Source organism: Lontra canadensis, unplaced genomic scaffold (assembly GCF_010015895.1).
Source record: "Lontra canadensis isolate GAN:19392208 unplaced genomic scaffold, GSC_riverotter_1.0 scaffold3, whole genome shotgun sequence".
Classification (NCBI taxonomy): domain Eukaryota; kingdom Metazoa; phylum Chordata; class Mammalia; order Carnivora; family Mustelidae; genus Lontra; species Lontra canadensis.
Window position 1 is genome coordinate 24,599,370 of NW_022630997.1, and position 25,705 is coordinate 24,625,074.

The 25,705-nt window shown below is 36.9% G+C and overlaps 1 protein-coding gene across 3 annotated transcripts in view; it reads right to left on the minus strand.

Moving 5' to 3' along the window:
* The window catches only part of TNKS2 (tankyrase 2), a 68,664-nt gene that overhangs the window by 15,654 nt on the left and 27,305 nt on the right, over nucleotides 1-25,705 (minus strand). For all 3 annotated transcript variants that reach the window (XR_004380194.1, XM_032836555.1, XM_032836546.1), the window contains exons 10-21: nucleotides 23,222-23,313; nucleotides 23,041-23,119; nucleotides 19,855-20,026; nucleotides 17,428-17,507; nucleotides 13,536-13,681; nucleotides 12,466-12,631; nucleotides 11,296-11,515; nucleotides 8,579-8,688; nucleotides 7,679-7,867; nucleotides 5,257-5,509; nucleotides 4,328-4,410; nucleotides 2,600-2,720 (exon numbers count right to left, since the gene is read on the minus strand). Coding sequence is in view for 2 of the 3 variants with exons in the window: in XM_032836555.1 (XP_032692446.1) it covers nucleotides 2,600-2,720; nucleotides 4,328-4,410; nucleotides 5,257-5,509; nucleotides 7,679-7,867; nucleotides 8,579-8,688; nucleotides 11,296-11,515; nucleotides 12,466-12,631; nucleotides 13,536-13,681; nucleotides 17,428-17,507; nucleotides 19,855-20,026; nucleotides 23,041-23,119; nucleotides 23,222-23,313 (1,711 nt within the window). In the remaining variant the exon portion in view is untranslated. The remainder of the gene's footprint in view (nucleotides 1-2,599; nucleotides 2,721-4,327; nucleotides 4,411-5,256; nucleotides 5,510-7,678; nucleotides 7,868-8,578; nucleotides 8,689-11,295; nucleotides 11,516-12,465; nucleotides 12,632-13,535; nucleotides 13,682-17,427; nucleotides 17,508-19,854; nucleotides 20,027-23,040; nucleotides 23,120-23,221; nucleotides 23,314-25,705) is intronic.

Sequence of the window (25,705 nt, forward strand, 5' to 3'; positions counted from 1 at the left end):
TGTCTAGCCTCAGGTAATTCTGAATCATCTCAGAATGATTAACTCGACAAAGTTTACTAACTACTGAATGTTTCTTCTAACCACTAACAGTTTTTAATTCAGCAATGAATGTTGTGTTTTCTTGAATGTCAGTAGTTAAGATAACTGTTAAGTTTTTAAATGGAGTGTTGAACAGAATTTTCTAATTTCTTTGGTGTATCTGGAACACACACCTCTCCCTCAGTCCCTACAACAAGATCCCTAATGCTCTGCTGTTTTCCCAGGTAGGGATCAAATTCATTATTGCTGGCTCAGCGCATGGCAGTTTGCCCCTGGAGAGTTAGAGCACTGTTCTAGTCTGAATAACAAGACTACCATCAACATGCTAAACTCTGATAAAGACTTACAGATATAGCTGAATTACAATATCTACAAGAAGTGTGGAGACTTACAAAAGGGAATAGTTCAACGAATAAAGACTTAACAAAATAAAGAGTATGACACATGCTTGAACCTGTGTACCATCCTAAGATGTTTCAGCAGTGCTCAAAGATGAGGACAAGTCATCTATTGACTTGATGCACTGATGGATAGCTAGGGCTAATCCAGCAAAATGACAGACTGTCAGAAGACTACTGCGGTTCCACTCTGCAAAATGTATAGAATCATGGCTTCAAATGAAGACAAGAAAGGTGGTAACTTTATGCAGGCAAGTGACCCTGATCTGCTAGAGCAGATACAGTTATTCTGTGCCGTAAAAATTCTCCTTCATGTAGGAATGAATGTTCCTTTGCAATTGCAGCTGGATGTTATCAGAGTGACTACAGACCAGAGGTGGCATGCAGTTACATACCTCTGCCATGTGGAGGCAGTGTATCCGTTTCTGCCATCGTTTCCTTAGCCTTTAAATGTAGTCTTTTAAAAAAATTTTTTTTAAACATCTTAATTTTTTCAGTGCCCAAGATTCATTGTTTATGCACCACACCCAGTGCTCCATGCAATACGTGCCCTCCTTAATACCCACCACCAGGTTCACACATCCCCTCATCCAAAACCCTCAGTTTGTTTCTCAAGAGTCCACTCTCATGCTGGTCTCCCCCTCTGATTTACCCCAATTCACTTTCCCTTTCCTTCTCCTAATGTCCTCCATGTTACTCATCATGCTCCACAAATAAGTGAAACCATATGATAATTGACTTTCTCGGCTTGACTTATTTCACTCAGCATAATCTCCTTCAGTCTTGTCCATGTTGTTACAAAAGCCGGGTAGTCATCTTTTCTGATGGAGGTGTAATATTCCATTGTACATATGTACCACATCTTCTTTATCCATTTATCTGTTGAAGGGCATCTTGGCTCTTTCCACAGTTTGGCGACTGTGGCCACTGGTGCTATGAACATTGGGGTACATATGGCCCTGTCTTAATAACTGTATCCCAGACACTGTATGTTTAATAAACAAACACTGCCTGATTCCTTTTTTAACCTGCCTCTTTACTAAATGATCCTTGTTAGTCTAGTACTCCACTGGAATTTCTATCCTACCAGATCTACCTACTATTATTCTAGTAGAGTCATGATGGCCATCCACCCACAACTAACTGAGAGTTCTAGTTTCTCTTCATTTTTGGTGTTTTTTATATTGTATACTAACATTCCAGGGAGCCATGGCTCTTCCCTCCTTTTTATCTTATACAATTTTGTGATCTATAAGACATATTCCAGACTACCTCACATTTTAAACATTTTTGCCTTAGACCCTGCCAGGCAAGTAAAATGCATCTACCTTTAGTTGGTCCTATTCCAGAATTCCAGTTTAAAGATATTCCTTAACTTCAATCACCTAACTTTTAGAGGTATTTTTTCAAGAGATGGACCCTATCCTGCCTATCATACACCCTCCCCTGAAAATGTCTTCATTTTTGTTAGTCTAGGTTTTTCTTGGACTCTAGTTGTATAGCCAGGACTTCAATGACAGGAAGTATCTAACCCCAGAGACAGTGAATCATGCCCTCAGTTGAACTATGGGTCTTGATACTTAGAACACTTCACCTTTTTACCCAGGACCTGGTACACAGGAAATGTTAACTAACAAATGCAATCTGCATTTTTTTAAAGTACCAACATTCAGAAGAATTAAAGATATTACTCAATGCTGTTTTCCCAGATTTCCTCATTACAACAGGAAAACAAGTTCTCCCAGTACTTCCACTACAAGTGTTTAGAATTTAGCCATTTACAACAGAGATTTACATTATTTTATGGGCAGGCCTGAATGTCTAGGCATTGCCTATTATATTACCATAAGAAAGGAAATATTCACGTTTCTGATCTTTTAGAATCATAAAATTTTAAGAGCTAGAATAATTTCAGAGCAAAAGAAATTCCCAAACTTCTGAACGGCCCAGAAATCTTACTTAGGTTCACATAATTACCGGCAGAAGCTCAGGAAACGTTAACAGTAGCAGTGTTATGACTTGATACCAGGATTCTCAAATTCTAGTGTTCTTCATGTTGAATGGACTCGCTCTCACAGATTTATTAATTATCATTTAGTAAGCTGAGGGTTGTCTTATGTCAACTGTTAAACTGATGACCGCATTAATTTAAAATGAAATACCTTGTTGTCCAGAGATAAGTCTTTCAACTCCTTTAATTAGTTTGTGCCTATGTCCATAAGCGTTGATTCCAATCTCCTTCAGCTCCTTGTGCCCCATCTCAACTAATACATCCAAAGTGATCTGACAAAAGAGGATGAAATTGTTTAGAAGACTTATATTTGGTGGACATTCATATACCGGTGTTCTATTAATGTATTAGATTTATACATTTACTTCAGCTTTTGTGAACAGCTTAGAAATGAAACCACTTATTAAATTGAACCTGAAAAGTTACAGCTAATTAAATTTCAGATACGAACTACCAAAAATATCTCAATGAATATAACTATAGTCATTTAAATATAACTATTTTAAATATAAATATAGTTGTTTTCATTTAGCCTAAGAACCTGAGCTGACTTAAACTGCAAAACAAAAATGCACTCTACAACCCATCACTCTACAACCAACCCATTTATACAATGCCTTTACTGCTTCCTCCAGACTCTGGACTACGCTAACTGGTACTTCTGCCTCAGGGTTCAAACTATTCCTTTTCCTTCAAATATATTATTCCCACTTTATGAAACTGAAGACATTCAGAAATCCTGTTTTATTAATGTATCTTCGATGAAGCTTTCCCTGAATAGTCCAGAGAGCAGTAACTTTTCTTTGAATTTCTAAAATCTATGCCAAAACTTATTTCTTCATACACTGTTAGAGTTCCATTAAGTAGATCAAAAATTCCTTAGGGATTTAAGTCTATAACTACCATATTTTCCGTACCAAAAAAAAATCAGTAAATATATCCTGACAGTGTACTTTAAAGTAGGACTGTTCTAGAAAAGCCCAGATATATACCCAGCATTCCTATTACCTTCCCATAGTGGCTAGTGAAATGTCAGACTTAGAGTACATAGTGACTGACACAACTGAACTGACCAGAGCTCAAAGATAACCTACTCTGGGGCTAAATAAGTGATGCTTTCTATTAGAGAAAACTACTTTACTATTACTACACGAGAGTCCATTATTCCATGTATTTTTAAATTTCTTCTTCGATTTCTTGTTGACCCATTCATTGTTTAATAGCAAGCTGTACAACCTCCATGTATTTATGGTCTTTCCAAACTTTTTTCTGTGGTTGACTTCAAATTTCATAGCACTGTGGTCAGAAAATACACATGGGGGGCACCTGGGTGGCTCAGTGGGTTAAAGCCTCTGCCTTCGGCTCAGGTCATGATCCCAGGGGCCTGGGATCGAGCCCTGCTTCGGGCTCTCTGCTTAGCGGGGAGCCTGCTTCCTCCTCTCTCTCTCTCTCTGTCTGCCTCTCTGCCTACTTGTGATCTGTCAAATAAATAAATGAAATCTTAAAAAAAAAAAAAAAGAAAAAGAAAATACCCATGGTATGATCTCAATCTTTTTGTATTTGTTGAGGTCTGATCTGTGATTTAATATGTGATCTATTCTGGAGAATGTCTCATATGCACTTAAAAACAAAGTGTACTTTAATGTGTTTCCATGTATTTTTTTTTAAATTCCATCAGAATCTATCTTTTTGTGCTAATAAACTAAACAGAAATTCCAAGATAGCCAAATTAGAAGACTGACTGATTTCCAGTCTCTTAAAAAACCATTCTCCTCTTCCTACAAACAGGTTGAATGGTCCAAGGCATTTCAAGTATGTCCTAATTTTTCCTTGAGGTCTTATAGAAAATCAAACCAAGCAAAACAATTCATCTACTCACCTGTTCTCTCTCAAATATATCCATCAGGTGCTCAAGTCCAAGATTTCTTACAAACTGAGTTATGCTAAAATCTACTGCTGGAACTGGAAAATAAAAAATCCAGAACAAATGAACAAAGTAATGTATATCAACATTGTAACATCAGAGTTTTGTGGTATTACTATTCATGTGAAAAATGTAAAGATGAAGGAAAATATTCATTGGCATTTGGGATATAATACTGAGTATCTGAACACAGCATTAAAAATTGCAAAAAGAGAAAGTAAAAAATTTCAACATCATTAGAAGAAACAACCAGTGGGGCACACACAGATTAAAAAAACCATCTTTTCATAAAAAAAAATTATTTTTAACTGTATCTTTAAAGTAAGTTTCCATACTGAAGCTAATATGTCAATTTTATTTACACTAAAAAAAAAATTCCTTATCTTTGAGAATGTAAGCAACTTCACAAAAAAGTTTATGCAAACAATTTCCACAATGTTGCATAAGGTGAGAGGAGGTAAAAGGTAAAGAGAACAGTTTTATAGACTAAGTATGTGAGTCTTTTTCTTTCTCTTAAAAAAGATGATCTTCACAATTGGGTAGTTTGACATGGAGCAAAGTTATTTCATAACTGTAATAATACACTGGAAGAGGTATATCAAGGCATACTGATATGCCTTCTAAACCTTTCAAAAAGCGTATTTACATCTAAAGAATAGGTCAGCAGCATAAGACTCATTAAGCCTCAACTCCGAGGGAGAAGTATCATTAGGAATTCTACTAACATTTAAAGAAAACAAGAAAAGACTAAAACGTAAAGCTTATGTTAATTAATCTGACACTAACAGTTGTATTTAAGTTTGAAAAATGACTTGTTAGCATTCTAGACGACAAACATGTGGCTACATTACAAGATAGAAAGTCATTTTTACAGAATGTCTCACCCTCCTTTTTCTCCAAACTAGAGGCACCCTCTGTTCCACTTGAACTAACTACTGAAGACAGCTCAGAAAAACTCCCAGATAAGTTGTCAAGACTGCTGGCTGCAGAAAGACTTGATGGGCTGGATGGACCTGAAGACAGAGAATCTCCGGTAGCTCCTGAGCTTCTCACGCCATTGAGCACTTGAGGTTTGTAACATGAAGGCAGAGCAGAAGGGGGCATGGCTGCGGTCAGGAGAGCGCTAACATCATCTGCCTAGGGTGTGTGTTAGAGATTAAATCTGTGATAAGTAAGTTTTAAAATTCTCCTACACCAATAGAATACATTTAAAAATATGACAAATACTCAGCAGATGTGCAAGAGAATTGCTATTACATAAAACAATTAAAAGTAAAACAAGTGATATCACCAAACTCTTATTAAATATAAAACAATTCAGAACATCTGTTTCAAGACACAGAAAATTAAAAAGAAACTGCTACAGTGGCAGAGCATTAAAAAAATCTAACTTTGATACTATGATTTCCTGAAAAACACCAAAATGAGTTACAGTAGTATCAATTTTATTTATTTATTTTAAAGATTTTATTTATTTGAGACAGAGAAAGAGAGAGAGAGAATGAGCAGGGATGGGGGCAGAGGGAGAAGCAGATTCCCTGTTGAGCAGGGAGCCCGATGCAGGGCTTGATCCCAGGACCCCAGGATCACAACCTGAACCAAAGGCAAACACTTAGACTGAGCCACTGAGGCACCCTCAAACATCTTACATGTTTTATGTAATTAAGTAATCTTAAGTAACCTCTACATCCCACGTGGAGCCCAAACTCAGAAGCCAAGATCAAGAGTAGTATGCTCTTCTGAGCCAGCAGGTGTCCCTTAACCAGACATATTTTGCCCCCATTTATAGATGACATGACTGACGCTTAGAGATCACACAAGGTGAAAGCTGTACAACTTTAAGTGGTAGAGCTGGAATTCTATGGCAGGTCCATTTGACTCTGAAGTCCACATCTGTCCTCTAGAGCACTTTGTTTCACATCACTTATGTCTGGTGGACTAACAAATGGATGGAATGAACTAGAAAAGTGCACTCTCACGGTAGTTTGGAACTAGAAAGACATTTTCCTGAAGAAATACTGCAAACACTGTTGGGCGGTTAGCCTGCTGAGAAAAATCTATTTAAGTCCCAATGCAGTGGAACTAAATCAGCTTCTCAGGGCAACTTGTAACAGTGGAATCTCTCTCAGTAGAAAGCAATCTGTAGGGAAGACTGCCCTTCCATCTCAACTAGAATTTCTTCTCCCTTTCCCTCCATGGCCCTGGTCAATTTCCTCGGTGGTCGAGGCAAGAGAGGCACCTGTGTCACAGTGGCCAAAGCAGAGGTCGAGGCTACAATGGAAATACCTATATGAGTTCCCTTGGGAGATGGAAGGAAAAAACCAAAACCAAACTAAATGAACAAAAACTTCATAGAAAATTGGGGGAATAAGCTTGTTTCATGAACACTACTGGTGAGGTAAGCAATAGAACTTTGGGAAGAGGCCATGTGGGAGGGAAGGGATCCCTACTAGAAGCTTTGTGGCTACACCCTGAGGGCAATGTCTCTGGCTGGGAAAGTTCATCAAGACCTCTACGTCCTATATGACTCTGCACAGTATGCACCGTCAACAGTCTTTACTGAGGGCCTGCACCTATTTTGTTTCCCAACAACTAACTTAAGCAGCTATACCATGTACTTTTTTCCTAAAGATTTTATTTTTAAGTAATCTCTATCCCCCAAATGGGGCCTTTTTTCCTATTTTCAAAAGCACTTGGGATACAACAACTGATTGATAATCCTATTATTTACATATTATATTTCATATTATATTTTAACACTAAAGAAGTCCTAAGTTTAAACTGGGCTAAAAAAATAGATTTAGCCACATTCACCAGGAAGACTTTTTTTTTTTTTTTTAAGATTTTATTTATTGATTTGACAGAGAGAGATCACAAGTAGACAGAGAGGCAGGCAGAGAGAGAGAGAGGGAAGCAGGCTCCCTGCTGAGCAGAGAGCCCGATGCGGGACTCGATCCCAGGACCCTGAGATCATGACCTGAGCCGAAGGCAGCGGCTTAACCCACTGAGCCACCCAGGCACCCGACTTTTTTTTTTTTTTAAGATTTTATTTATTTATCTGACAGAGAGAAAGATCACAAGTAGGCAGAGAGGCAGGCAGAGAGAGAGGGGAGAAGCAGGCTCCCTGCTGAGCAGACAGCCTGATGCAGGGCTTGATCCCAGGACCCTGGGATCACGACCTGAGCCGAAGGCAGAGGCTTAAACCACTGAGCCACCCAGGCACCCCAAGGAAGACATTTTATACATACCAAGTGAACTTTAAAAAATCAGAAAAGCACTGAGATTTTTCAAAAGTCCATCACTTACTGAAACTAAATCTAAAGGCGTTTGTCCTTCCTGATTTTTAAGAGTAGGGTCAGCTCCATGGGCCAACAATAAAGCACAAAGCTGTGTTCGTCCCTTTTGTGCTGCTTCATGCAAAGGTGTGAAAGCCCATTTGTCCGTGGCATTGACACATGCGTTATACTTTATTAGTAAAGCTGCTACATCTACATGCTGTAAAAGAAAATACTCCTGTTACAGTCTAAATTATTATCACATTTTAGTTCCTAAAAAGAAACTAGCTATATACCTATTTTCCGTATTTTCAAACCTACTCTCTGGAAAGGAGAAGAAAAATTGTGTTTCTCCCCAACATCATAATTTATGGATAGTTGATTAAAAATTACAGTAGGTGTTTTAATAAACGTGAGAAATCAGAAAATATTTAAGAATTCTACATAGGATGGGAACTAAATAAATACAAACAACTTAATTTCTCATTTATTCAAGTGTTATAACTGCTGAACATCAATTTATAAACCAGCAACCTTTCTCAGTTATTCCAACTATACTACTGAAGATGGGCAATACTGATTAGAACATTCAGGGCTGTAATGAACTCAAGAACAATGCATCTGAATCTCTACAGACTCCTAGGAGTGCTAGTGGTTTCCTGGCACCAACAAATAAACAAAACCATCAACATCTCAGTGAAAATAGGAGGTGCTAAAGAAGGTAATACAATGAATGATAAACATGCTGCATGTCACACAACTCGCTTACAACAGATTCAGAATTGAGACTTGGACATTATTTAATCTCTTTAGTCCTCATATTTACTCCTCTATAAAATGAGAAAATCAAACTAAATGCCCTTTGAACTGCAATACTGATTTCCACTTAAAAAATTTCAGAGATTTTAAAAGGTAATGTGAAAGGACTTACCCCGTAAGATGCTGCATTATGTAAAGGAATAAGTCCTCCTTTGTCCTGGGCATTCACATCAGCTCCATGTTGCAACAAATACTCTGCAACCTCTAAATTATTGTAACCAGCTAATTTAGAAAAGAAGTAAAATTACTTTCACTTGTTATTATAGACAATGACATCTATATATCTGTATAAAAAACACATATATTCTTTAAAAAAAGAGAGAGAGATTTTATAGAAATCTGATTATTCCCCAATAGAGTCTATTAAAAATTTAGCTTATGGAAAAAACTGTCCACTGGTCTCAAGTTGGAAGCTTTCAGTGATGCCACTCACTCATTTCAGAAACTCTCAAAAGTTAAAACTGATTGATTTGCTTGTATCTTTCCTTCTAAAGTCTTCTACCAAAGTCCCTGTCTTTATTGTTGTTATATGCAACTTCCTAAACTCAGGTACGTTGTCTCAAGGACTACAAGCAAAAGGCACTCAAGTATATAAAAACCAAGTTAGGAACACAAGTGGCCGGCAGAGTAGGAGGCAGCACACCAGCATGGGTCTCAGGACCCCATTTTCCCAGGACACAAAGACATGCTTTTTTGTAGAGAGAGATCTTAGGGATATACATCTCTGCAAGTATGGCAGCAAAATCTAATATTGTTAAAGCCATGAAATAAAACTTGGTATACTATAAATATGCCATAATCTCTTAGCTGTCATCTTGGGAATTGTCAGCTATCTTAGTACAGTCTTATGAAAAAGTATATTTTATCTGACGCATAATCACAGATTGAAAGCAAATCTAGAACTTTGTCAACATAAAACCAGCTACCACGTGAAACTTTAAAACAGTTCAAACTATTTTTCACATTTATTTTCTTGTAGTTTTTATTCTTATGCTGAAGGATTTAAAGCCAAAAAATTTAAAGATCAAGGAGGGAAAACAAAACCAAAGAACTACCATAAGCTAAGTATTACAATGAATCCCAAAGTCCTTCCAGGTCTCAAGGTATAATCTGCACAAATGGGCAGAAATGTTTTGTACATACAACCTATTTACCACTTACAAAGACAACATGGATTTGTACATATATATTTTTCAAGATTTTTACTTATTTGAGAGGAAGAGAGAGCAGGACAGAGAGGAAGCAGGGAAGGAGCAGAGGAGAGGGAGAAGGAGAAAGGGGCTCCATGTTGCATGGAGTCTAACATGGGGCTCGATCCCAGGACCCTGGGCTGAAGACAAACGCTTAACCAATTGAGCCACCCAGGCACCCGACAACATGGGTTTAAATAGTAATTATTAAATGTTCTAGAGAAGCTACCATAAAGATACAGAAAAGCTACTGTAAATAAATATACACAGCATAATTCAAATATACACAGGTCATATCCTGTCTGCATAGATGAGAAACTCCTGACTGCCAGTGGAAGTAAAAGCCTTTTTTTACCATGTTAATATGTGGTTACCACTTTCAAAATTCTCTAAAAGACATATAGAGTAATTCTTTTCCTTGGACAGTGGGTGAAAATTCAAAAATAAGTCACACATAACCAAAATTATCTTTTAAATACTAGGAACATACTCAGTTATTCACACTATAAGACTAAAATAAACAGAGAGAAAAAAAGAAAAGGGTAGACTTCCATTTCCCATATTGCACAAAGCGGCAGAAACACCTGTATCGCTTTTTTCTCTATTTACTTTTTTCTTTTTAAACTATATGTATTTAAACTTGTATAAGTCAAATTATGTCTATAATGTAACACCACCGAAGTATTAGCTGTAAGCTCAGTGATTTTAATGGCCCATTCCCTAGCATTTTCAATGCAGCTAAAGAAACTGAAACTGAAATGCTGTGCATTTGCACTGGAAAAAAAAAAAGTGCACTGTGTCAATTTCATGAGTGAAACTTATAAAAATGTTATGTACTCACTGTTTCCCAAATTCTTGTACTGGCTGTCATTATTTTAGCATGTGACTTTGTATTAGGAGATAAAATCTTTAAAGAGGTAATAAAGTTAAAATGAGGCTGTTAGTGAAAGTCCTAATCGCATCTGACTGGTGTCCTTATAAAAGATTAGGACAAACAGTGAGAGACACCAGACACGTGCATACAACTCTGACAAAAGGCCAAGTCACGATACAGTTAGAAGGTGGCCATCTGCAGGCCGAGAAGAGAGGCATCAGGAGAAACCAATGCTGCCAATGCCTTGATCTCCACAACTGGGAGAAAAGAATCTTCTGTTAAGTCACCCGGTCTGTGGTACCTTGTTACAGCAGACCTAATGAATTAATATAACAACTCTGGCAATAGGTTTATGTGACCTTTGAAAGCCTTAAGATTTTTTTTTCTGCTTGTGCTTAATGGCTGTCATCAGAAGAATGGAAAGCTTTAACTTCCCATGAGGAAGGCTCGCCCAAGATGCTGATTTTTCAAGTTTCTATAGCCAAAACTCACTCAAGGAAAAAGGATTTAAAACTACGGTGACTGGAATAGAGATTCCAAAGCACTACGGTGACTGGCAGATTCTCCTTCCATTGTTCTCACTGCGGTAGTGCACCAGGACTAAAGTGAACACGGAACATAGTTGGCCTGTACGAACACAGGTGTAATGGTAGCATTAGCAAATATCTGAACTGCATCTTCTCAGTTTACTTTCAGGAAATATTTTACTCTGGTAAAATGAACCTCAGACGTTGAGCTTAAACCTGTGAAACTTCGATCACTTACCTGCTAAATGTAAAGGGGTTGAGTGTCGGCCTTGGGTATCACGGCAGTTTACATTATCAGGAGAAGACAACTTCTTTACTCTGGCTAAACAACCCTTCTTGGCAGCATCTAACAAAGCTGCATCTCCCCTAAGGAGATCTTGGATATCCGTATCTCCATCTTTAACAAGATCCAAAGGGGTATTTCCATCCCTGTTTTTCTTGGTAGGGTCTGCACCATGCTGAGCGTGTGAAAAACAAAGAGGAACTGGCTTAAGATTGCCCTTAGTCTATGAGAAAATAGTTAATGGAACTACAGCAAAAAACCCTATTTTATACTGGGAGACTCTACCTTAAAGGTTAACATGTTTGTTATATTTAATATAGTACACAGAAAATTATAATAAAAAGAATACAGAGGCAGTTAAACATTATTGGGCTTTTATAATGCAACTTATTTATTATCATTATTATTCTTTTATCTTAAAGTAGGCTCCATTCCCAGTGTGGGCCTTGAACTCATGACCCCGAGATCAAGCACTGCATGTTCTACCCACTGAGCCAGCCAGGAGCCCCTACAATGCAATTCAGTAAAAATTTAAACTACATTCAAAATAAGGCAGAATTTCATGAACAACTTATTTTCATAAACCCTGAAATAAAATATAAATTTAATGTATTTCTTTTTTTAAAAAAATTTAATGTATTTCTTATTAAGAAAGCACTATGCCTAATGCTGGCTTGAACTCATGACCCCAAGATCAAGAGTTGCATGAGCTATTGACTAAGCGAGCTAAGCACCCTAACTTTTGTTTTTACTGTAAAATATCTACATGGATACCTGTATTAAACCAGTACTATCAATTTTATCGGTGCCAAATTAAATCTGGCTTATAAATTACATAATCTATCAAATATTTTGAGGTTAAAGAAGTATATAGGAAAAATTGGGATAATAATCAGGTAACTGTTACTTGATGATAGCTGGCTTTATACAGTTATAAATCTATGTGTGGTAAACATCCCCACAGAGTAAAATACAGTGTTCATGGCATTTATCCTGAAATCTAGATTGAGAATTATATAGCTTTGCTTCATACCCCTTTACCAGTTTAAGTTTATATTGAAAGTTATTAGAAATGTAATAAACATCTAGTAATAAATCAGGTCCACAGTAAGTACATAAATATACCTGGAGCAGGAGTTTGCAAATTTCGTATTTTCCTTTTGCTGCAGCTTCATGTAAAGGTGTAAATTTCCATAAGTCAGCTACATTAACTACTGCTCCATGCTTAACAAGAAGTTCTGCAACTTCATAATGTCCGTAAGAACATGCATTGTGCAAAGGTACAAGTCCTCTGAAATGAAAAATTACATAAGCAATGCAACACAAAGATATGTTTAATTTAGATAATTGCATATAGCTGATAAATTTCTTCAACTGCGTAAGGGATCACACTGCTTGTATTTTATAGAGCCTAAATTTACTGAAACAGAAATGGAATTATTTTTGGAGGGTGTGGGGAGGAAATTTTAAAAATATAAACATTTTTCTTTTTTTCTTTTTGGTGGGAGCAATAGTAAAGTGATAGTACAAAGCTCCCGAAGAAGGAGGGGACCTGAGAGGGCTGCCTGAAAAATATTTTAAATTGTAGAGAACATAACAAACTCCTATAGACTCGATCTAGAATTGAGGTGTGTGCGTATATTTTAAAGATTTTATTTATTTATTTAGAGAGCAAGCACATACGGAAGCCAGAGGGGTGGTGGGGTAGGGGCTTAGAGAGGGAGGTTGTAGGGAGAGAGAAAAATCTCAAGCAGACTCTGAGTAGAGCTTGATTCCCTGACCCCCAGATCATGACCTGAGCTGAAACCAAGAGTCAGCTGCTTAACCAACTAAGCCACCCAGGGACCCCAAGAATTGTCTATCTTTAAAGAAAAATAATTTTAAGATAAACTGGAAGGATTCAAATCTCCTCAGTGCAAACTGAAAAAATTTATTATATTGAAAATCAATCACACTCATCTCCTTAGTCATTATAAGATTATAAGGCATGATGCAAATAAGTCTATATAAAGGCTAATCATCATAAAATGTTGACTGAAACCAAGAAGCTACATTTAAGCCAGTGTTAGGTAACAGACCTGCCCGAAAACAAAAGAGCCACAACTACTGTAAAATTATTAAAAAAAAAGTTTTCCCAGATTTTCCCAAGAAGGTCAGATGAAGGAAAAGGGGCCATGGCAGTCGCTGGTACTTGCCCTTTGTCTTTGGCATGCACGTCGGCTCCGTGCTGCAGCAGGTACTCCACCACAGAAACCCTGTTATAGCCAGCTGCGAAGTGCAGTGGCGTAGACTGGCGCCCTTCAATGTCTCTGCAGTTGACACTCTGAACAGTACACAGTTTCTGCAGGATGGAACACAGTATACACGTGACACTATATATTCTGAGAGGTTTTCATTCATTTAATAGAAATTTCAAACATCTGACTGAATTTCTTGTCTCATTAAATCAGTATTCTCAGAAACGACTTATTCTTAGTTCACCCTGTCGTTTATTGGGAATCCCTGTGGTCCTCTTACCTATGTATCATCTTTTGCTAAAGCTAGTGGGTAAATTTTACCATTATTACTACTACTATTTACATAAAGGTAATCTAGAGCACTGATTATTGGCAATCCTAACTTCCATTTTGTGACAAATACAAGTAGAGGTAAGCTGGATCCTGGGGTTTGTTAAGAATGCAGAATCTCAGACCCCCATCTACTGAGTCAGAATCTGCATTTTAACAAGGTTCCTAGATGATCTGTAAGCACCTTAAAGTTTAAAAAGTTCTGCTCTACACCAGCAGTTCTCAAATTGTTCCTGTGCACTGGGTCCTGCCTCCAGATTTTCTAATTTAGTGTGTCTGGGGTGGGGCCTGAGAACTTGCATTTCTTTTCTTCTTTTTTTTTGAAAACCTGCATTTCTAACAAGTTCCTAGGTAATGCTCGTAATCAAGAACTACATTTACGATCCTTGGGAAAACTAAGAAAATAGTAAAATACTTCTTTGTGTTCTTTGGTCTAGATGAGGAAGACTGGCTGAGAAAATCTTTAAGAGTAACACTTTTATTCATGCTTGTATGAAAAGTACAAATGTTTGGGGAAGAAAAGAAACATAAATAATAAATCATGGTGCTCAATAAAAGTTTAAGGACTATCCATATTAGTAAGACTTTTTACTATTCTACCATACCCTATCCCTTAGGGATACCCTAAGCCTAATAAATCAATGGAGGAAGATATCTGTGGGTTTAACCTCAAGGGTTTTAATTACTGGACTGATAAAGCTTTCTTATGTTTCCCAAACAAGAGGCTGTTAGGCATATGGACTCAGGGTCCCATTTCAGACAGTATTTTATGGCTTTGAAGAAGGGCTCTAGGTAGGAATGAGGTTTTTTTTTTTAAGATTTTATTTGAGAGAAAGAATGAGAGCGAGCGCGTGCGCACATGAAAGGGGGTAGGGTCAGAAGGAGCAGCAGACTCCCTGCTGAGCAGGGAGGCCAATCTGGGACTCCATCTGATCACCAAACTCTGGGATCATGACCTGAGCTGAAGGCAGTCTCTTAACCTACTGAGCTACCCAGGCACCCTAGGAATGAATATTTTTCATACATGTGCCAAGTGCTACTAGGTTCGGTAGTTTTTTTTTTTTTTTTTTAAAGATTTTATTTATTTATTTGACAGACAGAGATCACAAGTAGGCATAGAGAGAGAGTGGAGGAAGCAGGCTTCCCGCTGAGCAGAGAGCCCGATGTGGGGCTCAATCCCAGGACCCTGAAATCATGACCTGAGCTGAAGGCAGAGGATTTAACCACTGAGCCACCCAGGTGCCCCTAGGTTCGGTAGTTTTCACTACTCACTTTACTCCCCACTTCTCAATTTAGTTCTGTGTACTCAGAGACAAGTTTTCTAATACTTAGTAAGAAGTATCTAGCCTGATGGATCTCCACTAAACAACACATAATTAATTAAGTGTTCATTGGGCAATACGCAGATGTTATTGTCCCAGTAATTCACACCAAGCCTCCTGTCTATAGATAGGTAACAGCTACAAAGGTTGTGGAGATAAACTACTATCAAGTGAAATTTTTTTTTTAAGATTTTATTTTTGGGCAATCACACCCAAGGTGGGGCTTGAAACCACAACCCTGAAATCAAGAGTCACCTGCCCCACCAACTGAGCCAGCCAGGTGCCCCACCACCAAGTGATTTTAAAAGTAGGGTAAGGGAAGACGGCCAGATACTTACTATAGAGAATGAAGAGAGAAAGGATAGGCTTCTTCAATCCATTACTGGGCATTATTTTGTTCTGTAAGTCCCAATTCCTGCCCCCAGCTCTTCTCTTTATCTATTTCTTCCTCTAGACTCCTTTTATCTTTCTTTTTTTTTTTTTAAAGATTCTATTTATTTATTTGACAGACAGAGATCACAAGTAGGCAGAGAGAGAGAGGAAGAGAAGCAGGCTCCCTGCTGAGCAGAGAACCTGATGTGGGCTCGACATGACCTGAGCCGAAGGCAAAGGCTTTAACCCACTGAGCCACACAGGCGCCCCTGGACTCCTTTTATCTTTATGTAAACAAAGTCTAGCCAATATTATATATACTGAATATAGCTTTATGCTCTTTAACATATGTAAGCACATGAACATTTGAAAATTTTACCCCCTCAACAAAAAAATCAGCTAGTTGACCTTTAACTAATTGCCTTTAATTTTTAAATCAATTTTCCAGAAAAAAAAAAATCAACTCACTTCTTTTAACTTAAGTGACTTGTTTTTCCACAAGTCAGTAATACTTTGTAATAGAAACCAAATTCTCCTTCCAATATCTTATTAACCTTCCACTTAAGGGAATGAAAATGTAAATATGAAACATGTCAAACAATAAGATTCCATTATAATGGGTTTTTTTGAAAAATGAAATTATTAAAAAATAAAATCTTAAATTACTTGGAGATGACTGTACTATCTACAGAGATAAAGCAGAAGAGATCACACTGACTTTTAAATCAACTTCCTGAAATCTCTTTATTTAAAAGGACAGTGATGTGTTTCCTCAAAGCTCAAGTTCAGATGAAACCAACTTATCTCGTTCTCTGAAAATCTAAAATCGACTTTATGTCGTTTGTCTGTTCAGGACTGAGGACACCAAATAAAAATACACTGAAACTGCTTCATGTAGCTACTTCCGTCACAAATTTATAAATTTAGATTTTTATAAAACTTATTGCATGTCACTGTTCCCTTAAATAGGATGAGCACTGTTTTTGAAAAAGTCTAGGAGCAAGGGGGGCAGGGCTGGGGGAATATAACAAAGATTTTTTTCTCTCTGATAGCTTTGGGAATTAAAAATAACATTAGAATAAAGTGGAAAAAAACCCAAAACCCCAGTGCATTACTCAAGAATTATTTCATTCATAAAACATGTTAATTTATCTATATTAGTTTAATGGAAAAGTAGTCTTGCTCTTTCAAAATGTAAGGCTTCTGAGTTATTTACTGGGATATACAACTTCTGTAGGTAACAGAAATATCTGGTACAGGCATTCAGACACTACATATGACTCTATGGTAAAAAGTAAAGGAAAATCTGAGGAAGGGTTATTCTATGGAGGACAACCATGGGAGATGGGCCATGTAAGAGCTGAAGTTGGCTAGATGAACTGATGATTATTAGGAGACACTGGCTCTGAAAAATGGCAACACAGTGGTAGAGAGGGCAAAGAAATGAAACCAGAAGAAATACACTGACACAGTGACACACTGTTTAGTAGTTCTTGGTCCCTTTCCTATTTTATGTGTCATATGTAAATAAATGACAATAATTTGATTCTTATTCTTTTAAAGGGACAAAGAGGTTCTTTAAATGAAATTTATTTCCATAAACATGCACTTTATTTAAATCTGTGATTGTCAGGTATTTACTGAGATGCATGTGAAAAGTTTCTTTGCTAACGAAGATTCTCACTTGTGGAGAACTAGAGTATCATTATTAACCTTTTAAAACAAGGCACATATAAATAACTAGGCTCTTCATTACAACAATACAGATTCATTAAACACTGCAAATAAAAATCCAAAGTTAACAAAAACGCAAGATCATATCTTACTTTTACAGTTTCTACATCGCCAGCCTTTGCAGCTTCCAGCAATTGTCTGTCTGCTTCTGAATTACCTAATGGGATGCCTTCTAAAAAGAGAGAAGGAAAGAGTGATTAAAACTCCCATAGAGAAGGCAGGACTAAGCTTTAAGAGAGGCATCTTATCTTAAAGTAAAGTTCTCTTACAGTTTGGTAGATTATATAGTAAATCTCCATGGTAGTAGAGGAAAACCAGAAAGACTTAAAAATTTTTGTGAGACAAAAAAAGGTTTTTTTTCTGGGAGGAAACATTTCATGTATATACATATAAATAAAATGTATGGAAATGTGAATAATAAATATGATTAAAATAATATAATGGAATATAAAACAGATGAAAGAAAAAAAAAAGGATCCATTACTTCTCAAATTGTCATGTTCTACAACAACCAAGGCCACTGGATGGTGGAAAAGCTTTAAATTAGGAGACCAACAGCCAGAGACCTAACCATGGTTCTGCCCTTAACTAGCTATGTGAACTGGGTCAAGGGTCCTCAGATTTTTTCAGTTCTAAAAAGAGAAAAGATGGACTAGAAGATAACTAAAGTCATTTTCAGGTCTGAAATTGTTTCACAGCTCATTTAAAATTTCACAGGAAAGGAAGAAAACATGTACCTTTGTATCTTGGAACAAAATAAACTCCAATGGATTAAAGACTTAAGGGTAAAAAAATTAAAATTTAAAAATACTAAAAGAAAATGTAAGTGAGTATTTTTATACACTTGGAACAAAAAAGCATCTCAGAGTAAGTACACTGAAGGCAGAACCAATATTGATTTGGAAGAATATGTCAGGCAATAACATAACATTAAACAAAGTTATAAGGCAAATAAAAAATGGAAAAAATATTGCAACATGTATCTTAAAAATGCAAATTAAAATAATGAGATCCTGGGTTTTTCTTTTGCATCCATTAATGGCCAAAGAGGAAATGGGGGAGCTACACTGACAGTATTTCTATACTTTATGTTTTAAAAAAAAAAAAGCATCTATTACTTCTCAAGTTCATACACATACATTCACCAAACGAAAAGATTAAGAAATCAGAATATGCGGTTCTGACAAACAGGTCTTGTCATATGCTATTAGCAGGAGTATAAAATGGTACTTAACCACCTTTCTAAAAGATGATTTAACAATTACATGTTATCCGTTAATCTGGAAATTCTACTTCGACAATTTACTCTAAGAAACTAGGTGGAGGGGGATGCTTGGGTGGCTCAGTTAAGAGTCTGCCTTCAGCTGGTTACAATCCCAGGGTCCTGGGATCAAGTCCTGTTTTGGGCTCTCTGCTCAGCGGAGAGCCTGCTTCTCCCTCTCCCTCTGCTGCTCCCCCTGCTTGTGCTCTATCAAATAAATAAATAAAATCTTAAAAAAAAAAAAAAAAAAAAAAACTAGCCGGAAAGGTAAGAAATCACACTTAGCACAAACTAGTAAATGTCCATCACAAGGCAACTGAATAGGATTAACAGTGACATCCCAAAACTGACACTGAAACAAATGTGCAGTATATGAGGAACCAAAGGGAATCATGAAAGAATATCTTGTAGTTTAGTTCAGTTTTGGCAGTTTCCAGGTTGTTTTGTCAACCTGCCTTCACCTATTCAGTGTTTTTCTCAAAAGGTAGTTTCTAGATCACAGGCATAATGACCATCAAAGATGACTGTTAAAGATACAAGTGGCTTGATCTGTTATATTTCTTCTCATTTGAACTTTCAGGTGTCAAAGTCACTTTAAAATTAGACCAGATTTCTAGGGTGAAATGTATAACCTATGCAAAATGTACAGATACTTGATCTAAAATATTTAAAAATAAATATGCACGTATTCAATAGTTAAATGTTTTAATAAGTCAAATAGTGGATTACCTTGTACAAAAACTCTACATGCCTCATTAATACAAAGGACCTAAAGAAACCGTGAAGAGGCAGGGCCAGTCTTTATCGAGTATTACCTATCATTATGGATGCTTAACTCAGATACCTACCTTTTTACGTTTTCCTGTCTTAAAAAAAAAATAGCAACTATTACATCTTAAACACTTTCTAGATACAAACTTAAGAGCCAGCTATTAAGAGAAATTGAGCAGATAATGCTTCTGGAACAAAATCACAGTAAGACTTAATGACATTTGGAACACTGAGTATAATGAATTAAGAATAGCCAAATACTCCACATTTTCTTTTTATTACCAACTTCTACATAGTATGTGACGAAATTTATTTTTATTTTTGAAGTTTTATGTATTTAAGCATCTCTACACCCAAAGTGGGGCTCAAACGCACAACCCTGAAATCAAGAGTTGCATGCTCTTCTGGCTGAGCAGGCCAGGCACCCCTGTGTGAAAAAACTGAAAGGTTAATTCTGAAAAGCTGACTTCATGAAAGCATTGACTACCTTGAAGAAGCTGCTGCACGTTTTCATTTCCCATCTGTAAGGCAGTAAAGCCCTGAAGGGATATGATGCTGGGATCGCACCCATAGCTCAGGAGTAGGCGGCAGGTTTGCAGATGACCACAGTGTGCAGCTCTGTGCAGAGAAGTCTGACCGAGGTTATCCAGAGCATTCACCTTTATAATGCAGAAAAAGCTAAAATTAGCCTGTAGCCTCAAAATGTAAAACCATCTAATCATGTATTTAATGCTTGCTACTCATTTAAAAATCCCAATTATTTTCTCATGAAGTCTATTTTCCAGTGCCAAAACAAGTGTTTTTGCTTCAATCTAGAACATAAATTCACAAGCTCATGAAAGCTGGTATCAGAAGAGATCCTTTTTTGAGTTAAAAGCAGGAAATGCTGAGTAACAGTTGTGTTTGGCATTACACGTAAGGAAGTTTAATCCATGTTTTTATGGATCTCTAAGGTCCAGAAATGTGGAGACTAACCCCAAGACAGGCAACAGTAACAAAGCCGGAGACCAAATTAGCATTAAAACATTTATTCCTACTGGCTTAATCTTCGACTTTTATCATGTAAAATATAATCCGTACAGATAAATACATCATGGTCTATACACACCACAAAATACTTTTGAGCAATAAAAAGGAACAAATGATTGGTACATGGACGAATTCCCAAAATATACAGAGGAGAAAGCCTTACAAAAGAGTGTGCATTGTACAGTTTCATAGACATGAAGGCCTAGAACAGGCAAATTAATCTACATAGGAAATAAATGAAAGGGCCGTTGCCTCTAGGGGTGGCGATTGCCTTGGATGGGGTCCTTCTGTAACTTCTATACGTTGGTGAGTTTTGGTAACACACGTGTATACATTAGGCAAACTTCAGGACATGTACATTTAAGATTTGTGCATTTCACTGCATGTAAGTTCTGCACTCCCAAAAAACCCGTTAATAAATTCTGACCTCTAGATGATGCTTACATGGAAATATTTAGGGAGAAGTGTATAGCAATTTGCAAATACTTTGAAATGTGTACCATGTATGTATACATTTATGGGTTGATAAAGGAGAAACTGATGGGTGTGTAAGAAAATACAGTAAAAAGAAGGGTCCCTGGGTAGCTCAGTTGGCTAAGCGACTGCCTTCAGCTCAGGTCATGATCTGGGAGTCCTGGGATCAAGCCCCACATTAGGCTCTCAGCTCCATGGAAAGTCTGTTTCTCCCTCTGACCTCCCCTCTCATGCTCTCTCACCGTCTGTCTTTTTCTCTCTCTCAAATAAATAAATAAAATCTTAAAAAAAAAATAGTAAAATGTTAACTCCCCCATCTCATCTTCACCTGCACCCTTCCCCACCAGGTAAATAATTTTTTAAAACATAAGTGAAAAATCAAGTTCCTCAGTAATCAACCCTGTGTCCACCAGTGTAATCTGAGACATAGTCCAATTCATATTCATGGAACTGGAGAATATTTGAACAGGAATGTAGTAAGACTTTCTCAGAGAAACCAAAACTGGATTATAAATTGCTTATCTCCATGCTTATGGAACTTGAAAACTGATTTAAAATGATGAGAACAATTAATCTACTTATTCACATACCAAAACTCACTGAAATGTGAAATACATCCATTTTAAAACTTTATTTGGGTACCATTTTCTGTTGAGATCAGGGTGACAAACTTCTTCTGGTTTGCCTGGGACTTTCCTGGTTTTAGTACTAATAGTTCTGTGTTTCTGGAAGTCCCTCTGTTCCTGGACAAACCTGGATGGTTGGCCCCACTATAGTTAGGACTATCTGAGGGAGTTTCACGACTCACATTTAATATGTATTCAGATATTCTAGTAATGTACCACATGTATGAGAAAAGCAATCAATGAAAAGTTATAGAACAGACAGACAAGATAGGCCAAGCAGTCGAGCAGAATAAACTTTATTTTATTCAATAATTTACAATAGGAAAGATTGAGATTACACATTATCAAGAAATCCCCCCGTATCAAAAAGAAATTAGGACACTGAGAGGAAACACAGAAAAAGCTGTAGAAAGAATTCTAAGTGCTTCCTTGAGTGGCATACCAAGGAAGGACAGATCAGAAAACTATTCTGCAAAGCACATTTAAGGAAGAGCCTTGGTGTCACCCATGGGCTAAGGGTCTTACTCCTTTCTTTTCCCTTCATTCACAGCAGCTCCATTCTTTGTTACGTAATGAATTTCTACTAAAGATTTCGTTTGGAAAAGGCAAGGGTTCGTGGTTAAAAACCGTGAGAACTGTTGAATTTGGTGACTGTCATGTCTTCCAATGTGGGATGCCATGTGTATTTTTTACTGAGTGGTATTTTTCAAAGTTCCTGGGCAAGAAATGATGATTTCTAGCCTGATGAAAACACAATTCGGGGCTGCTGGGTGGCTCAGTGGGTTAAAGCTTCTGCCTTCAGCTCAGGTCAGGATCCCAAGGTCCTGGGATCAAGCCCCGCATCGGGCTCTCTGCCCCGCAGGGAGCCTGCTTCCCTTCCTCGCTCTCTGCCTGCCTCTCTGCCTACTTGTGATCTCTGTCTGTCAAATAAATAAATAAAATCTTAGGAAAAAAAAACAAAACATAATTATTCCAAGAATAAAATGCTTTGTACAAATGCCAACTAAAGAACACTGACTTCACAGTATGGGGAACTGTTTTCAGTCAAATTATTTAAATAATTTATTTCCTTCTGTTCCAAGTCCTTTGGTTTAGTCATAGAAACAACATAGTAAGAAAGACTGTGGCCGAGGTAAACAACAAGAGTTACCACAGTAGCCAAGGAACAGAAGATATGAGTGAGAGAAGATTGGAGATGATTGGTCATAACCAGTGTGTCTCTAGCTGAGGATATTCTGAAGAGTATTCTGTTAGAAAAAGAACTTAAGGATAACTCGACTGGTGGGGTGTGGGTAAAAGAAATGGAGAAGGAAGGATATATAGGAAGCATGTATTTTTTTTTTTTTTTGGAGTAAACCCTTCCTTAGGCTTTCTAGCAAAAAATCAGATAAAGAAAAGTATCTGCTAGACTATTTTTAAGTAAAAGTTAAGAAGAAAAAAGTAATACTTATGAGAGAGTAAGCAGTTTAGGAAGCCAGGAATTTCATCTGCTGAACAGAAAATAACTCATTGGATTACCAAAGATTACCAAAAAGGAAGTATACCTTTGCTTCATGTTTCACCACTACTTCGACAACATCATTATGAGCTTTCTCAGATGCCACATGGAGAGGAGTCAAGAATCTTAAAAAGAAAAAGTAGAAAGTCAGCCAATCAATGTATTTTCCCAAAAAAAAAAAAAAAAAAAAAAAAGTGTCACTTTTTAATTACTAAAAGTAGACTTACTCTTTAGTCTTTTCATTGATGTTTGCTCCTTTTCTTAACAACAGTTCACATATTTGCTTTCTTTTGGGGTATGGAGATGCGGCAGCACAATGCTAGATAATTTAAATTGCAGCATTAATCAAAGACTATACATAACTAATTTTTACTTAAGAACATTTGTGTTTCTAATCAAGAACTAAGAAGTTATTTAACCTCTTTGTTTTTTTGACCCGACTTTGCTACTCAAAGACTTTCTACTGGATAGAATGTACAACAATTACCAAATTCTGGCCCAGCCTGCAAATCCTATTTATCAGATATGTTAACTAAATATTCTGATCAAGTTTTATAGTTGCCCTGTATCTTTGAAAAAGCTACTACTGATGTAATGAAAATTTAAATTAACATCATGAACACTCCTTTAAATGCTATTCCCACATAGCATGGTGTCTATGTTCTTTTTAAAAGTTTAATAAATAAAACACTCCTAAGGTTGGAGTTTCTTCACATCAAGTAGTAAGACATTCATCAGCTCTAGATGCTGCCTCGTAACAGCACAGGTCAAACAGCTGACAAGATCAGTATTTACTTCCTTCTCAACTAGCTGCTCAAACAGAAAAAGGAGCTTGGATAACCTGTTTGTCAAAATCAATGGGAGAAGATGATACACTCTAAGTTGGAGTCTGCAGCTTCTGTATCTATGATATATCAAAGAGGAAAGGAGACAGGAGGTAGGGATTTGCTAGTTATAACCTTAGAATGTATCTCATGATCATGTCCCAAATCTTTGCTCCCTAATATTGAGAATGATAATAATTTACAACAGGTGTTCAATAAATGTCTGGATGCATGAATGACTAGATCAATGTAAAAATACAAAGTTAAATCGAAAGCTTGAGAATTCATGGGATAAAAGCTCTGGATAACTGCCAAACTAAGTTGCTCTATACATCTAAATACACAGTACATATGAAACCTGTTCTTATTTTAACCTATTGTTAACTATAAAGCTTATCTGATCTTCATGACTTTGCCTCCGATTCATTCTTCGTTCTGGCTGCTGTCACCAAAATCATTCCTTTGCCCTCAATAAAACCATTTCTAACAAGTAAACATAGCTACTTCGGTATGTTGTGAGTAATCATCCCAGGACATCTATCAGGATAGCACACAGAATGGAAATGGTTTATTTCCAAGATTTCTTGATCATGTCCATTTCAAAACTGCACTTTTACTCCTCTGCCCCATCGTGGGGCAGGGCCCATGATCTCTGGAAACCTGAAGACACTGCCCCTGCACCACAACTATCCACCAATACTTAACTCCTAGTATATTTTAAGATTAATAACAAAAATAAGTTGTTTAATAGCAGAATATTTAAGGGGAGGTAATATGCAGTATTAGTTTTTCAGACCAGAAAATTTTCTTCTCAGTCTTTCTTAATTTCTCTGCACCATCTTGATAATGTTATGATTTTAAATTTGCACTAGCATTTCTTATTAGTCTGAAGCTTTGTTGTTTTTTTTTTTTTTTAACAATTTAAATTAGCAAAAAGGCTTAGTATGTTTTATAGATAGTTTTGACATAACCTTCACATAGTTCACATCCTGGCATAAGAAAGAAAATTAACCAATAACCAAGAAAATGAATTACCTACAAAATATTAGGTAACTAAGACTGTGAGTTAAATTTGCCCTGAAACACACTGGTTTATTTAGGGTCCTCTTCCCTCCCCAAAGCACATTTTGCAATTCATATAGGAGAACTGATTTTGTTCCCTTTAAACTGCTATTTGGGACACCTGCGTGGCTCAACTGGTTAATTGTTGCCTTTGGTTCAGGTCATGATCCTGGGATCCTGAGACTGAGCCCTGCATTGGGTTCCCTGCTCAGTGGGAAGCCTGCCTCTCCCCACACCCTCTACCCCTCATGCTCACCTGCTTTCTCTGTCTCATAAATAAATAAAAATCTTTCTAAAAAATTGGTGTTTCTAATGTAGTCTCTGATTACACCATTGCCTTCCCACCTTCCATCACTTTATCCCTATTAGCTCTCATTCTTTTCTCACTGCTTTTCCATAGACTGTCCAATTTTCATCTACTTTGTTACAGCTTTGTTACAGTAACATAACAGAAGTGTCATTACCTCTAATGGGGAAGTAGCCTCAAATCACACAGCAACTTTATTTACACAGTACAGAGGGGATATATAAAGACTTCAGACTAATTTTGAAAAAAATTGTAATACTGGAAGGAAAACCAAGTTGTTTTTAGATGGATGACATGATTATTTTTCATTACTTTCAGTGGGTATGAAATTCTCAATCACAAGCATTTATAATTTTTATAAGGAAATAATATGTACTATTACAATAATTAAAAAGCTACACATAACATACACCAATATATGAATAAAGTTTTTTTTCCTGGAAGGACACTCAAATGAGTAACAGTATTATCTTCTGGGGGGGGGGGTGAGGTTGTCTATTTTTCTGTACTGTTTGACC